General features: G+C 42.5%; 1 protein-coding gene and 1 pseudogene across 1 annotated transcript; one reads left to right on the top strand and one right to left on the bottom strand.

Annotated features, from left to right (window-relative positions):
- Positions 1-7,520: 7,520 nt before the first annotated feature.
- On the bottom strand, positions 7,521-7,610 carry LOC133254529 (U5 spliceosomal RNA; annotated as a pseudogene).
- A 4,241-nt stretch (positions 7,611-11,851) lies between these two features.
- CITED2 (Cbp/p300 interacting transactivator with Glu/Asp rich carboxy-terminal domain 2) lies at positions 11,852-14,199 on the top strand. The gene is made up of 2 exons (XM_061428144.1): positions 11,852-12,032; positions 12,499-14,199. Exon 2 carries the CDS (start codon positions 12,507-12,509, stop codon positions 13,329-13,331), a length of 825 nt encoding a protein of 274 aa, XP_061284128.1. The 5' UTR covers positions 11,852-12,032; positions 12,499-12,506; the 3' UTR covers positions 13,332-14,199.
- Positions 14,200-17,289: the final 3,090 nt, after the last annotated feature.

Here is a 17,289-nt window from a genome sequence, read left to right as displayed (position 1 = left end):
CATTTTTAGGAACACAGCTCAGTTCAGTTCAGTTCAGTTCAGTCGTTCAGTCGTGTCCAACTCTTTGTGACCCCAGCTTCCCTGTCCTTCATCATCTCCCAGAGCTTGCTCAAACTCATGTCCATCAAGTCAGTGATGCCATCCAAACCATCTCATCCTCTGCCATCCCCTTCTTCTCCTGCCCTCAATCTTTCCCAGCATCAGGATCTTTTCCAATGAGTCAGTTCTTCGCATCTGGTGGCCAAAGTATTGGAGCTTCAGCTTCAGTATCAGTCCTTCCAGTGAATATTCAGGACTGATTTCCTTTAGGATTGACTGGTTTGATCTCCTTGCAGTCCAAAGAACTCTCAAGAATCTTCTACAACACCACAGTTCAAAAGCATCAATTTTTCAGCACTCAGTTTTATGGCCCAACTCTCACATCCATACATGACTACGGGAGCACAGCTACATCAAGCTAAATAACTACCATCATGACAGTTGTACACTCTTGCTGACAAAGAAGGACATTCAAAAGAGAACCACAAATATAGATGATCAGAGAACAAAAGATCAAAACACAGACTCAAACCTCAATGAATTTCTGTAGTATCTGACTCCCCTGGTGGCTCATAGTAAAAACGACTGCCTACAATGCAGGAGACCAGGGTTTGATCCCTGGGTCAGGAAGATCCCCTGGAGAAGGAAATGGCAACCCACTCCAGTACTCTTGCCTGAAACATCCCATGGACAGAGGAGCCTGGTAGGCTACAGTCCATGGGGTCGCAAAGAGTCAGACACGACTGAGTGACTTCACTTTCACTTTTCACTCTCTAAGCATACTTACTAACTGTAACTTAGTCACCTCCTCCAAAAAATAAAATTCTTTAAGAGTTTTGTAAAGCCAATTAATCCATTTTGTTGTTTACCAAATTAATATATATCAGAATATAGTTTCTCTTCTCCATTTAAGTGTATATTTAAATAGATAAAACAGTTTCTGATCTATTTTGAAAGTGAAGTTGCTCAGTTGTGTCCAACTCTTTGAGACCCTATGGACTGTAACCTACCAGGCTCCTCCGTCCATAGGATTTTCCAGGCAACAGTACTGGAGTGGGTTGCCATTTCCTTCTCCAGGGGATCTTCCTGACCCAGGGATCAAACCCGGCTCTCCTGCATTATAGGCAGACACTTTTACCACCTGAGCCACCAGGGGAGATCTATTTTGAGCCTGTTTTTATTTCCTAAGACTAACTTTCCTTATCAAAATCTCTTTCCCCTGATTTAATAACTCTCTATCAGCAAAGTAAAATGAAAAGAGACTGGGTTACAGTTCTATACAAACCAAGTTATGAATTCACACTGTACTAGGTATTAGGGAACACAAAAATATAACTTACAGTCCCCAGCTTGGAAGAGTTTGTGGTAGTGGCAATGAGAGAAAGAGGGGTGACATACAGAAAACCACGCTGTGTTAAAGCTAACTAAATGAGTTTCACTTTGCAGGTTCCAGTTTGCACCTTTTATCTAATCACCTAAGATCTCAGACAGCAGAGTCCTCTTGCCTCATGAACTCTGGACTTTTTGCTTTATATCTGCACTAACTTTTCCTATCTCCTTTTCTCTTGTTGCTACCTGTCAAGCAACAAAGGGCTTCCTTGGTAGCTCAGCTGGTAAAGAATCTGCTTGCAATGCAGGAGACCCCAGTTGGATTCCTGGGTCAGGAAGATTCCCCTGGAGAAGGGATAGACTACCCACTCCAGTATTCTTGGGCTTCCCTGGTGGCTCAGGTGTAAAGAATCCACCTGCAATGAGAGAGACCTGGGTTTGATCCCTGGGTTGGGAACAAAGCAACAAAGACCATTGAAAGGACTCCATGTGGGTGTTATAATGCTCTGGAACTTACATCTAAATTAATATTCCATAAAATCATCCTTATGCTCCACTATTGCACCAGAAAATGTGGGAACATATAAATGCATTGCATACAGGTTCATCTTCTGCTCAATCCACTTCAATAATATCCTCTTAAATGTAGAAAGAAACAGGGATGAGGAGTCCTGATTCTCAAAATCTCTTCTCCCTCATAATACATTATGAAGGATACACAAAGTTGATTTTAAAAAATACAGTGACCTAGAGAAGAGCTTAATTGCGAGGGAGCATTTTGAATCCTGAGAAGGTGGGAAATGCAACAAGAACTAAAGAAGTTTTGAAAACATGAACAAAAATTAAATTTTATATTAATAAATTCTTTTTCTAAATTATCTAGCATAGATTAGCACTTATGGAGAAAACTTTTATAGAGTCTACAGAGAGGCAAACTAGAATACTGGAAAACATTTTAATTTTTTTAAAAGAAGATTTTAAATTAGACTTCAATTGCTTAACAGTAAGGGTCAGAGGAATGAGAAGTTTTATTATATCTTCATGATCACTGCCTCTGAGCTAGATCCTGTTTTTGCACTGGGGATATAATGCTGTGACAATGGGATGAGATTCAAGTGTGGTCCCTGCCATCGTGGGGACAGTAATTAAAGAGTCACAAAATAAATGTGTAACTACACATCCCAAGAAGGACTATGAAGGAAAATCACAAGGCATATATAATAGGGACAAGAATGGAGATTCTGACCAGCTGGAGCAAAATCACACTAAAACTTCAAAGGAGGGCAAGGCATTATAAGACACCAGTAAGTAGCATTCTGATTTTTCAATACTGCAAATTATTTCAACAGACCACTGTATTTGTAGCTCAGAGATAACACAAAGGGAGGGATGTCAAAGGATCAGTCATTGTACCTATGTCTCCCCTTTGTTGAAGACACCACAGACCAAGGCCTGTTAAGCATCTTCAGCTTAGCTGATTATCCATCCAAAGATGAACTGGCTCACTCATCAAACCAAAAGAGATTGATGAATAGCAGTTTATTAACTTACAACAGGAGGTATGCCCTTCCGGTGCCTAGAATTCTGGTGGCTACTGTCAAGGGACCCAGGAGGCCTAAGAAGCTTCGCTTTCCTGCTAAGAATGCTGATCTTATCTTGAACACATTTATGCTCCTTTCTTTCACTCCTAGAAGATAATCTTATCTCAAAGTTATTCTGAGGGTGCTTCTCAGATACCCCTACATACCCATCCCAGAAGCTAGGCTGCACATTAAATTAGTTTGGAAATCCCTTGCTTACTACAAATTGACGGTGTAAAAAAGATTGTTTAAATTACTTAAAAGAACTAAAGCTCTACAAGCACTTCAGAAAATGCCAATTAAAATACAAATAATTCACACACTCATAGATATTATTCTTATCTAGCTATTGCACAGGCATATGAATAAAAGGAAGACGGAACTAATGAATCAATGAGTGAAAGACGACTGAACTCACAATTTTGGAGTCATATATTTATTTAATATTAGAAGCCTATATTTTAAAAATAAAGTGGTTAACATTCAGTCTTTCCAGTACCTTAACTCAGCTAAGTTAGATAAATATATTATTTTTAGATAAATGTATTATTGGAATTTATTTTAACCCAATTTTTAATAACACTTATTAAACAAAAAATATAAAAACAAATTCTTTTCTTCTTTGTAGTAGTCTTCTATTGTATGATTTCTTTTGAATCCATTATTAAGGAAAAGCGTAATTTGTTGACAAATTTAAAACAGGCAACGTATTCTCTTTGGATTTTGTACTAAATGTGTAATTTAAACTATATTGAAATATAACTACATACAATGATATTAATATCAGAAATTGACACAAAATACTTTCATTTCTCCATGCTTTTAGTTTTTGTATTTTGTACTTAAAAACCAACTAGGTTTTTAAAAAATAATTTTGTGTTATTTATAACTAATTAGATAAAAGGATGTTGTTATGTTTTTGTATATTTATAAAAGCCTGAAACTATATTTATAAACATAACTCCACTATTATTTCATGAGGCAGTTGATTGAATCTTTATTTCTTACAAATTGAAGGTCAACTTGGATGTAGTCATCACTATATTTTCTCTTTCTAGCACTGAGTTTTGAGTTCTAGAGTTAGGTATTTGTGTTATATAAGAATTTTCATTATATGAAGGTAACCCTTCCTTGGGGTAAGCATCGTCATAAGTCATTTTGCAAAATGATTATTAAAATGATTATACAGTGACATTTCTCATTGATTTATTTAATTCAGGACCATTTGTTTTCTACCTTAAAAACATTACATGTGAATGAGAATCAAAACAAATTCAAGTAGCAAAATGGCAAAAACCTCCCCTCTGACAGGCGTATTTAGCAAGAGAGAAACTGAGTTAAGTGCCTGCTGGCTGGATGTTTCTATTAGCAGCTTAGTAGGCTCACTCAGCACACTCTCAGAGACTCTCAAACTTCCATTTTGAACTGCAAAAATAGTTTTAAATGATTGTACTTCTTACTTTCTAAGAAGTAGAAATTGACACAGATTCTGTTACTGCCTTTTACAACCCTCCCACCTATAACACAGAAGGCCAGTTGGGAAAAGCTGATCTAAACCATTCAATGCCTCTCTATCCTATTTCACTGAAATCTTCGTAAAGACTTAGCTGCCTCTGATAATCTGATCTGGTGTTTTAAAATCCTGATGTTTAGGAAGTCCTTTATTAACAAGTCACTTAACCTCTCAGGACCTCAGATTTCTCATCTAGAAAATTAGGGAGTTTGGATAAGATTTTTTTTTAAGTCTCACCCCGAATTAGAATTCTGTGACTTTTGTATTGTCCAAAGCATTAGTTTTCATAACAGTTTAATATCAGAACAATGTTTTAAAACAAATTTGAACAAGAACTCCTTAATATATAATGCACACAAAAGTGAGGCTAAGAACACTCAAGGTCTATAGAACTCAATTTGAAAACCACTGATCTAAAGCTCTCTTTTAAGAAATGCTTTGCTTTTTTCTTTGTCTCAGTGGAAAAGGAAAACATCTGGAAAGGATCCACCATATTCATTTCCCTGTGCATACACCAGAACATATGGATTAAGTCACCTGTCAGCTTTTTCTTCTCCAGATTAAACAGCCATTATAAGTCCCATTTCCCATCCTTTTAAATATATTTCCTTTTTTTTTACAATGAACCGTCTTTAGTTTCTGTAACTCTTTATTAAAATGTAAAGTTAAAAACCAACCACAATCTCTGAGAAGAGCCAAGTGCAGCAAAAGAATTACTTCCAGTTCTAGCATTTGATATTCTCACTTCTAACACACTCCGATTGTTTTCTTTTTAATAACAGAATTCCATTGCTGCCTCCCAACCAATAGCTCAGTTTGACTCACAATATGTGTGTGTGTGTGTGTGTGTGTGTGTGTGTGACTGAATATGTTATACCTAGTCAAGCTCCTTCGATAGCTCAGTTGGTAGAACGGAGGACTGTAGGAACTTGATTGATGAATATGTTATACCTAGTCAATAATTTCCTGTCCAATACCCGTTCAATTTGTTACTGGGGCCTTCAAAGTTTTTCCTATTGAATGTAATCCTGTTTTCGATGGCATATTTATCTAGTTAAGGTCACTCTGTTTTCTTTTGCTTTCCAACATACTTCATCCAACTTTATAACCCATGTGAGTATTGTCTAGTTTATTGTTAAGAGAGAGAATGCATGCCTGCTCAGTTGTGTCTGACTCTTTGTGATCCACGGACTGCAGCCCACCAGGCTCCTCTGTCCATGAGATTCTCCAGGCAAGAATATTGGAGTGGGCTGCCATTTCCTTCTCCAGGGGAACTTCCCAATCCAGGGATCGAAGCCATGTCTACTGTGTCTCCTGTATTGGCAGGTGAATTCTTTACCACAAAGTCACCTAGGAAGTCTGAATTTATGGTTAAAGTTGTAGAGTAATAAAATGTCAATTATCCAAACGTACTTGAGGCATGTTATGGACTAAATTGTGTCCTCTAAAATTCATACACTGAAGCTTTAACTCCCAGCATCTCAGAATGTAACAGTATTTGGTTATAAGATCTTCAAAGAGGTGATTAAATTAAAATGAGGCCATAATGGGTGAGTCCTAATCCAATCTGACTGAAAGTGAAAGTGAAGTTGCTCAGTCATGTCCGACTCTTTGCAAGCCCATGGACTGTAGCCTACCAGGCTCCTCTGTCCATGGGATTTTCCAGGCAAGAGTACTGGAGTGGATTGCCATTTCCTTCTCCAGCGGATCTTCCCGACCCAGGGATGGAACCCAGGTCTCCCGCATTGTAGATAGACGCTTTACCGTCTGAGCCACCAGAGAAGTCCACTGGTGACAGGCAAAGAGACACCCAGGACTTCAGCACAAAGGCAACAAAGAAACGACCAGGTGAGGACACAGCTAGAAATCAGCCATCCGCAAGGCAAGGAGAGAGGCCTCAGAAGAACGAACCCTGCTGACACCTTGATATTGGACTTCTAGCATCCAGGATTGTGAGAAAATAAAGTCTATTGTTTAAGCCACCCAGTCTGTGGTATTTTGTTAAGACATGCCAGGCAGACTAAAGCAAGATACTCTATGCATGACACTGTGCAGTCCCTGGGGGCTCACCAAGGCACCTTTGCCATCACACAGAAGGCTACAGCAGGGGGCACAAACACACAAAACTCAAGCCTGAATAAGTCAGAAAGGAAGAGCTGAGCAAAATGCCCTGGGAGGCACCAAGGGCGCCGGAAGTTTTTCTATCTGGGGATCAGGGAAGGTTTGAAAAAGATGTTATCTGAGCTAGGCCTTCAAAGATGGGCAAAATTCCAATCAAGGCGGGTGGGGGGGAAAAGGCAATTCAGGGGAACAGGACTTCACGAGCATAAACCAGGCTTACTCTATACCCATGATCACTTTCAGAACAACCCCAGTCATCACCCACCTGTGGACAAGATTGGTAGTTCTCAAACTGGACTAAATATCAGAACTAATTTAAAGGCTTTTTTTAAAAAACATGTAGATCCTCAGGCCCCACTCCCAATCTACTGAATCAGAGATGATGTTCTAGAATCTTCAACCATCTTCTCAGGTGAGATAGCATCAACTCCGTCAAGTTTTAAGACCCCTGTTTAATAAAAACATTTCACTGTCCCCTGCTTCCATGGTAAAATAACTTTCTATCAAATGTGAAAATACATGAAGGCAGAAAAAATTCTTCCAAGTTTAGTCATGGAATTTGTACTTTATTTCCAGTAATTTGTACTTTATTAATTAGAACAAAATTCATAGGTTTAAAAATTATATGAAGATCTTATTTTGACATAGACACATATATGTAAGGCAGATAATGCAAGGCTGCATACAGGGCTTCTTCCTGTGGAAGAACTTCTTCCCAATTATTCCACAGACCAGCAAAACAGAATTTTCCATCCTGTGAATGAAGGAGAATAGGAGGAAAGGAGAAAGGCAGAAATAGGGATTGTTGTCACACTTCATGCTCAAATAGAGGCTCCTGCCTCATTATGGTGGCCAAGTGGACGGTGGGACAAAGCAGCAGTGGTGTTTTTCTCTTCAGTTAAGACCTGGAGTCAAGGTCTTGGGAGGAGGGGAAGAGGAGAGTGGGCCCAACCAGTGTCTGTCTCTGTCCACAGAAATCTTTAGTAAAAGGCAAAAGATTTATATAATCTGAAGGGAAACCAGAGTATCAGTGTCTGTCTCTGATTGAGTCCTTCTCTCCCCTTTTCCCTAATCCCTCTGAAAAGATAGGTGTTGGGTAGGTTGGGTGGCAGGGGGTGTGTTTGTTTTTTTAACTCTCAAAATCCTCCTTCCTGAAGTGATGAAAGTAATCCGTACTTGTTCAGGTGAGGATTAGGTGAGATCCTTTAGAAAGTATAATAAAACCCAATATTAGAACCCATGCTGCCCCCAGCCTCACCCTGGCTCCACCACACAAGTATAAAATGTTGTGTATATCTTCTGAAGCTTGGCCCTTCTGTCAGCCTTTCCTCAATTCAGTTTAGCTGAAGCCCAAGGCTTACCTCTAAAAGCTCTGTTTCAATCAAAAGTTCACACCAATAGGGACCTCCCTCCCTACTCAGCAATCAACGATCCTCGCAAACAGATGAGTTTTCCTCAAGTCCATGCCAAGCCACAATGCAGACAGTGGTAAGCTGCTGTTCTCCTTTCTGCTAGATTTCTCTGCTGCCAACCTGGAAAGTAACCTTCTCCAGAAAAATCTTCCCTGATCACCCCCTCCTTAAGCCCTTTATTTGGGTTCCCTTGGTACTTCTGCTATATTCATTCCATCCATCCATTCCCTCATTAATCTAATCAGTGAAAGACTTGTTTTAGACACAGAATAAACAGGCGAAGTCCCTGCTCTCTCCTGGAGCTTTCATTCCAGCGGGGGAAGACAGTGAAAACTGAATATGCAACAAATCAGGTAGGGATAAATACCATGAGGAAAAACAAAACAGTGTAGGCAAACTGTGCTAGTTGTGGAAGACAGTCAGGAAGACCTCAGGCTGAGCATTCACATGAAGGAATGTAAGTGCAGACCAGCAGGAGAGCTGGGAAGAGAGTTCCAGCCTACATCTTTCTTCCATGATGGTGGGGATCCCGTGTTACTCAGTTTCTCTACCACTGTTATGGGTTGAATAATGGCTCTCCAAAAATGTTGGACTCTTAATCCCCAGGACCTTAGGAAGAATTTTATTTAGAGATAGGGTCTTTACGGAGATAATCAAGTTAAAAGGAGGTCATTAGGATAGGTCCCAGTCCAATATGACTGGGGTCCTTATAAAATGGGGAAATTTAGACATACACACAGCGAAGAAATGCCATGCGAGGATTAAGACAGAGATTGGGGCGATACACATACAAGCCAAGAAACATCAAAGATGGCCAGCAAATCACCACATCTAGAAGAGGGGCATGGAACAGATTTTCCCTCACGGGCGCTCCAAACCAACTCTGCCAACACCTTCATCTTGGACTTCTAGACTCCAGAACTGTGAGACAATAATTTTCTGTTGTTTAAGCCTGAGCGCCCTAGGAAAGAAATACAACCAAAAGAAATACAACCATATACCACCTTCAGGGCCACATACAGCTGCACTGCCTCACCCCAGTTCACAGGATAAGCCCCTGCTTACATTGGGTTTTGCATACTCCTGGATGACTGTAGTAGCCCACCAACTGGATTCCCCACTCCCAGTCTTACTTTCTCAATCCATTCTCCACAGTATTGTCCTCATCGCTTTAAAATGAAAATTTGATCATCTCACTGGTTCACAAGCCTTCACTCACTTCTCTTTACCTTCAAGACACAACCCTAATTTCTCATCTTGGGGACCAATGCCTGTAGGATCCAGCCTGTTCACCTCTCCAACCTTGTTTCTCCCACCTGTGTCCCCCTCCTGGCCTCCATTTATCACCACTCCTACTGGGAAGCCTTCCCAAGGCTGGAAGTCCAGGTTGTCCCTCCTATGTGCTCCAGAAGTCCCTGTGCTTAGTGCTGCTGTGACACTTATCAAAGTGTGTCCAAGGCTTGTTTGTCCATCTCCACTCTTGACCGTGAGTTCTTGTCCTGGTTGTCTCTCCAGGAGCTAGGAAAAGTGCCCGGCACTTGGTAAATATTCACTGGATGGATGAATAAATGAACAAAGCACACCATGTTCTCACCAGCTGGTCCCAGAAGGAATTTTTTTTTTTCCTCTAAGGGTTGGGGGATGGGGAGGTGACCTTTCAAGGGATTTCTCAATAGTTTGTGGAACCACTGGAGCAGGATGGAGCTGCACCTTTCTTTAATGGTTTCAAGGGGAATTTAGATTAGACATTCAAGAGCCAGTCCTTGTGTCGCAAGACACTGCAGTACAAGGAAGGGAAGTAAACAATCTATCTGGCAATTTTTGAGGGGGAGGGGGCTGGGGCGGGGAAAGTTGACCAGTATTTTTGAGTCTATTTTTTTGATAGGAAGTATCAAGTTTGTTGTTGTTGTTTTCTCAAGCCTCTGATTCTGTAACTGCAAGCCCATGACCTACAGGTATAAGTCGTGAGTGGACAAGAGATCAGGGGATTCTTGCAACCCAAACTGCAATATGCTCCTGTGCAAACATTTTTTGAGGTTTAAAAATTATTGCACGCACGGTTATAAATGATGGAGGGTGTGGAAAAGGAAAGAGAGGAAGACAGTAACAATGTTTAAATCCATATATTAACTATTCTACACATATATAACTAAAGGAAGACAGAGGGGTAATAAATTCAAATAATCAGGATTTGCTCTCTTCTGCAAATTCTTGAAAGGGGAAATGTATCAGAATTTCCAGTCTTCAAAAAGGGCCTTAAAAAGTCCTGTGAGCAAGATGCGAGAGAAAAAAAAAAGCGGGGTGGGGGGGGGGACTTGCTCTTCACAGCAGGAAGTCGTCAATGGATATCTAGTTATGAAGAAACAACTCTGAACAGAAGTCCTTATTCGGAGCGCTAAACTCACTTTTGCCACATAAAGAGCAATTTAAAAGCTCCAAGCAACCTCATCACGGTGTTGGGGAAACAATTCGGCTTCCCCATTTGAGAAAGCAAGAGAGCTCCGACTGGGTAGTGGCCCAGGCCCGCGTTAGGGCTTTTATTTGCAAGTCAATGAGCCAAATGGACGACCAGGCTAGTTGTGCCGCGTTCTGGGAAGCAAGGTTATTATTATCGCCTATTGGCCCACTGAGCAATTTCACTGAAAAGGAAGAGTCCCAGCAGTGTGTGTGCGCGCGCGGTGCCATACGGGACGTGCAGCTACGTGCCCACCTCCAGAACGACTTTATTTACAAAGCGATTACCATGTTATCTATTTGTTTTCCTTTTCCAGCTTCAGCAGCCTTACTCAGCCCTCGAATTTCTTAATTACAAACCCGTTCGCTTCTAAATCAACCCCAAACCGTCAGGCAGAGCCCGGAGGGAGGCTGTGCAAGTTTGCACACACCCCCACCTCCCGGATCAAGGGCAACAGCAGAAGCAAGAAACTGTGTATGTGCAAAAAGGTGGATCTGGGGACGAGGATCGCTGAGTTTGTTTACAGAGCAGAGACGCCTCAGCTCGGATGCCAAAGCTACCAAGAGCTGCAAACGCAAACTTAGCAGAAGCACACGTACCCCGGGAGCGGCAAGCAGCCGCGAAACCGCGGACCGGATTCCCAGGCGCTGGAGCGGGGGCGGCGGAGCCCGCGAACGCGCTCGGTCCACCTGCAGCGGCTGCCGCTGCCGCTCCCCGCCCCCAGCTCCTGTCCTTGAAAGGAGTGGAGGAAATGCATCTACACGCAAAATGTCTAGATCAGGTTTACCTACTGCTCCTACAAAAACACAAAGGCACAGTTCAGGAAAGCGCGCACAGGGGAGGGGGCATTATTTGCCCGGGGCTTAAAAACCCACTAGGGTAAACACAGCCATTCTTTGCAACCCGGGTAGGCTTTTGCAAAGCCGCGGAGGCAGAAAGGCACTAAACAGGGGGCGCTGTGTGAACCCTATCTTCCCACAGAAAGCAGCCCAGGTCGCTAGGTGAGCTCGAGGTGGGGATTTGGCCAGAGTGGGGCGGTGAGTTTTCCTAGTTTCTCTCGCGGCGGGCGCTACCTTCGGGCTGAGCGTCCAGGGAGGACTTTCTGCGCCGGGGCGGTCTGGCCTGGTATTTGTGGGCCGCGAAGAAACCAGAATCGGGGGGCAGCGGGGCGGGGCCTGGGCCCTCAGGCTCTGCGCACGTGCCTCTGGCCGCGGGGACGCGGCTGCCCAGCCCGGTCCTGCGTGCCTGATGTTCCGGAATCCGCGTTTGCCCGCCGCCCGCCGGGGAGGCTCTCGCTCCGCCCTTCCTGAAATCCCTTATATTAACTGTGGCCAAAGCCCTAAGAAACACAGCTCATTGTTGGCAGCTGCCGGGCGGTCTTGCCGAGCTGTGAGTGCAGCAGAGGGGAAATAAAAGGGAACGGCTCCGATCCTGCCCCAGCGGCTGCTGCAAGACTTCGGCGCCGACTTCGCGACTGCGAGCGCTTTCCACGCCAGGAAGGCCCCGTCTATGTGCTGCTGAGCCGGTCCTGGACCCGACGATCCCGCCCTCGGTCTTCGGAGCAGAAATCGCAAGGACGGAAGGTAAGTGCGTCGGGCGAAGCTGGCTGGGGCTCCTGCCAGGCCAGTCCTCCGAGGGCTGGGTTTGCCCGGAGGAAGAGCGCGAGGCGGAGCTGGGGAATAACAACAGGATGTGCAACAACAGGATGAGAAGGGCTGATTTAATGCCTGAAGTTCGCGGCTGGGCTATGGGGCACTTCCTTTATTAGGCGACTTCGGGGAGCCAGAGCGGGGTGTGGGCTTGGGTCCCCCGCCGGATCGCAGGGGAAAGAGCTGTTTGTGCAGCGCGCAGATCTTCTGTTGTGGATGGCAGGTCTTTCCTTGGTGGGTAGCCCGGGTGCACAGGCTCCTAGCGGGATCTTCGGGATGAGGATTCGCAGCTGAAGTGCGTCGGATGAACCTGGGAGCCAGGGGCGAGGAAAAGTGGGGTGCGCCGTGGTGGGCGACACGTGTGGCGCGGGGTCTTACCGTCTCCCCTTTTCACTTGCAGGACTGGAAATGGCAGACCATATGATGGCCATGAACCACGGGCGCTTCCCCGACGGCACCAACGGGCTGCACCACCACCCTGCCCACCGCATGGGTATGGGGCAGTTCCCTAGCCCCCATCATCACCAGCAGCAGCAGCCGCAACACGCCTTCAACGCCTTGATGGGCGAGCACATACACTACGGCGCGAGCAACATGAATGCCTCGAGCGGCATCAGGCACGCGATGGGGCCGGGAACTGTAAACGGAGGGCACCCCCCGAGCGCGCTGGCCCCCGCGGCCAGGTTTAACAACTCCCAGTTCATGGGCCCCCCGGTGGCCAGCCAGGGAGGCTCCCTGCCAGCCAGCATGCAGCTGCAGAAGCTCAACAACCAGTATTTCAACCATCACCCCTACCCCCACAACCACTACATGCCGGATTTGCACCCTGCTGCGGGCCACCAGATGAACGGGACAAACCAGCACTTCCGAGATTGCAACCCCAAGCACAGCGGCGGCAGCAGCACCCCCGGCGGCTCGGGCGGCAGCAGCACCCCCGGCGGCTCTGCGGGCACTTCGGGCGGCGGCGCGGGCAGCAGCAATAGCGGCGGCGGCAGCGGCGGCGGCAGCAGCAGCAGCAACATGCCCGCCTCCGTGGCCCACGTCCCTGCTGCAGTGCTGCCGCCCAATGTCATAGACACTGATTTCATCGACGAGGAAGTGCTCATGTCCTTAGTGATAGAAATGGGTTTGGACCGCATCAAGGAGCTGCCCGAACTCTGGCTGGGGCAAAACGAGTTTGATTTTATGACGGACTTCGTGTGCAAACAACAGCCCAGCAGAGTAAGCTGTTGACTCGATCGAAACCCCGGCGAAAAAAAAATCAAATACCCCAACTTCTTCGGTGTGAATTAAAAAAAAAAACATTCCCTTTAGACACAGTATCTCACTTTTCAGAGCGTGAAAGGTTTGAGAACTTGGAAACAAAGTAAACTATAAACTTGTACAAATTGGTTTAAAAAATTGCTGCCACTTTTTTTTTTTTCTGTTTTTGTTTCGTTTTTGTAGCCTGGACATTCACCTCCCTTATGTAGTTGAAATACCTAGCTAACTTGGTCTTTTTTGTTGTTTGTTTTTACTCCTTATTCCTCACTTTCTCCAGTGCTCAACTGTTAGATATTAATCTTGGCAAACTGCTTAATCTTGTGGATTTTGTAGATGGTTTCAAATGACTGAACTGCATTCAGATTTATGAGGAAAAGGAAAAATTGCATTAGTTGGTTGCATGAACTTTGAAGGGCAGATATTACTGCACAAACTCTGCCATCTCGCTTCATATTTTTAACTATGCATTTGAGTACAGACTAATTTTTAAAATACGCTTAACTGGAAGATTAAACAGATGTGGGCCAAACCATTCTGGATCAGGAAAAGTCATACTGTTCACTTTCAAGGTGGCTGTCCCCCTCCCCCATATGTACAGACAATAATAGGGTGTGGAATGTCGTCAGTGGCAAACATTTCACAGATTTTTATTTTGTTTCTGTCTTCAACATTTTTGACACTGTGCTAATAGTTATATTCAGTACATGAAAAGATACTACTGTGTTGAAAGCTTTTTAGGAAATTTTGACAGTATTTTTGTACAAAACATTTTTTTGAAAAAATACTTGTTAATTTATTCTATTTTAATTTGCCAATGTCAATAAAAAGTTAAGAAATACTTGCTTTCTAGAAGTCATTTGGGGGTGGTTATTCCCTTTGGTGGCTTTGTTTTTTCCTCTTGAACACTACTGAGGAGAGTCAGCATTCCAAAGGATAAATTACAGGACACTAAAACAGGTCATGATGAGCTTAAAGTGGAGAGCAGGATTTAACATAATTGGCATAATGCTTCATTGTTATCACTGTAACATGCCTCTTGGTGTGGTTTAATCAAAAGCTGCAAAGTTGTCAAAGAGCAATTTTTTTTTCTTAATTGCCATCATCTTCAAGTGTACTCCAGAGTTAGAAAGGTTTGTAATACTAAATGTTACAAATACTGTTTCACAGGGTGGGAGGGGGAAATCAAAGTGTTTCTGGTTATATCTGATTCAACTACTTAAATGGAGGTAGACTGGAATAAAATACTGGGAGATTTATGAGGATGGCATTAAAATATAAATCTGCCTTTATCTCTAGTGACGAATTTTATTTCTCAGCAAAAGTACTAAAGACAGGCACACATTTTCTGGCTTGAGGGGGGTGGAATTCCACCTTGAGGTTTTCTATTTTTTCTCTTACAATATTTAAAATTTACTCAGCAAGGTTGATGCAAAGGTCAAATTAAGAGTCTTCACAAGATGTTCCCTCTCAAGCATGCCGTTTTCCAGAATTCTGAGCTTTTACTATTACACACATTGGGTGCAAAGGACATAACGATAAGATCCTTTTTAATTTTACCTGCATGTGTTATCAAGAAGACATAACTACAGTGAAGTAGGTGTCAAGTTTTGCCTTGTATAATCAAGCAAAGGAAAAAGTAATATTGTTAAAATTTCAAATAATCCCAATTGGCAGGAGAATGAATTTTGTTTTCCCTTTCATGTTTACCTTCATAAAATCAACATATCTATATTCATGAAAAAAAAAAGTTATACATAACCCACTGGAGGAGAACAGAAATGTAGGTTGTGGAAAATCTCACAATCCTTTAAAAGAACATTTCATTTAGACTCAGATTCTAATCTTAAATATCATATTTCATAATAAAAAATCAGGAGATGAAGGTATAGAGAAATGTTAAATTATAGTGAGTCTGACGTAAAGGCTGATTTCAGTAAAATTCAGATCACCTATTCTATAATTCTGTTTCCAAGGCAGGCCATTAAGATGTACACTCCACTGGGTTTTTTATACCTCTATAATTGACACTTCCTTATTAAAAATTATTTTGTAAGTAATTTCACTGAAAATATACCATCATTCAAAACTCTTCACTCCGTTTAAAGGCTAATCCAGATTTCCCACATTAATAGTTAAAGCTGAAGTTTTCTTCAGCACGAACATGTCAATACTAAATCTGTGATCAGCAGTAAATCTTCCTGGCTAAGCATTTTCACAGTAAGTTTTTCTTTTTCCTTTTTTATCTCCCAGAGGCTCAAGTGAAAAAAAAAATGTTGGCGTACATATTAATATAGCAATTGTAGTTGTTTTTTACTTGTGCCAGGAAAAAAGACAAAAGGGAAGGCCATTAGAGGCGTTGTTGTTGTTGTTGCTGTTTTACATAAAGAAAGAAGCAAGAGAATTGTCTTGCCACCACTCTTCACCATTTATTCTGCCAGGGAATTAGCCACAACACCTGCTCTGTCACTAAATTCCTCCTGCTGCTCTAAGGCCGGAACACATATGTGAAGATGCAGAGCCCAAGGAACTATTATTAGATCCATAGCCTATCTCTGCCAGAAGAGAGGACTCAACCCAGAAACGCGGGGTGAAAAGCTCAATTTCTCTTCAGTACAAACACAAACTCCCTGGACCCCTTCATTTGAATGATCTCTATTTCATTAAAACTCTTTAATAATCAACAACTGAGTAGATTCTATGGGATTTTTGCAGGTCTCTTAAGCAAAGCAAAATAACTCCTTGTTTTAACAACCTGATTCATGAAACCTGTACAGTGACCTAGATCACCGGGCTACTGGCAGACATTTGCAAAACCTTTTGTGGTCTTGCTTCCTACCTACTAAGTTGCTTATAGCATATGGGGAAATTTGACCTCTGTACCTTGGCTGTTTTTCAAAAAGTTCTAATATGGAACAAGAGTTTCTGTTCTTTAAGTTTTGCCCACAAATACACCTTTGATTTTCAAGAAGAGATCATTGATAAGCCACAGCAAAATATCACAGAAACACATCAGAAAAATAAGAACATGTTAATAAAAAGCTTGTATCTCTGTTGTGGCTGCTAAAAATCCTGGTAGCAGTATCTTTGCTGGAGCTGATAAAGACGTTACAGCTATGGATGGGTCTTTGAAGAACAGTTACCTAATCACCACTGTTTATGGGGTGCTAGTCTAAAGCACAAGTACCAGAAGGCTATCATCTATTGTGAAGTTTATGGTCTCCGTGACTTTTACTACTGTAAACTGGGATAGCTATAAATTGATGTCAACATTAAAGGCCAGATCCTTTAAAGCAAAATATTAATCCACTAATCTATTATGGGTGGCCGGCTTTGAAATATAAACTTTGCAGTCCTGGACCATTAGGTGTTTTCGCCCCCTTGTGGAATTTATTTAGAAGGTCAAAGGAAAGCTAAGAGCTCAAGAGGGTTTTATTTGTTTTATTGTTGTTGTTGTTGTTTTACCATTTCTGAAGACTTCATTTTCTTTCTTGAAGCAAACAGCATATATTTCAGAAAGCCAATTTTCCATCAAAGAAGATTCCAAAATAAACACCCTTTATGAAAAGTATTTTACTTACCAAAGACCTTAACTTATGATTAAATGTACATACTTGAAATGTGCCTCATGTTTCAAAATGGACATTGGCTAAGGGATTTTCTTACTAAAAGGTAATGAGCAATGCTTTAGCCTGTCAGTTAAAGCTGACACGCTCTTTACCCTCAAAACAGAACTGCTGATTTGGAATCGGTGCAAATAATAATGCACATGATGTACAGAGTTAGAAAGGTAGAGGAGAATCTCCAGGAATGCACAATGCAATTATCTACATTGGAATGTGATCAAGCCATGGGCTCTAATCTTGTGAAAAGGGCCACAGGATATTTAATGAGACTAGAGTTGCTGCCTAATTGATTCAGTAAAATTTAC

Source organism: Bos javanicus, chromosome 9 (assembly GCF_032452875.1).
Source record: "Bos javanicus breed banteng chromosome 9, ARS-OSU_banteng_1.0, whole genome shotgun sequence".
NCBI classification, from domain to species: domain Eukaryota; kingdom Metazoa; phylum Chordata; class Mammalia; order Artiodactyla; family Bovidae; genus Bos; species Bos javanicus.
The sequence above is the reverse complement of the archived record's forward strand: the minus strand, read 5'-3'. Positions and strand labels throughout refer to the sequence as shown.

Coding starts and splice junctions, on each gene's coding strand:
- CITED2 (XM_061428144.1), top strand. CDS start 12,507: ATGGCAGACCATATGATGGCCATGAACCACGGGCGCTTCCCCGACGGC.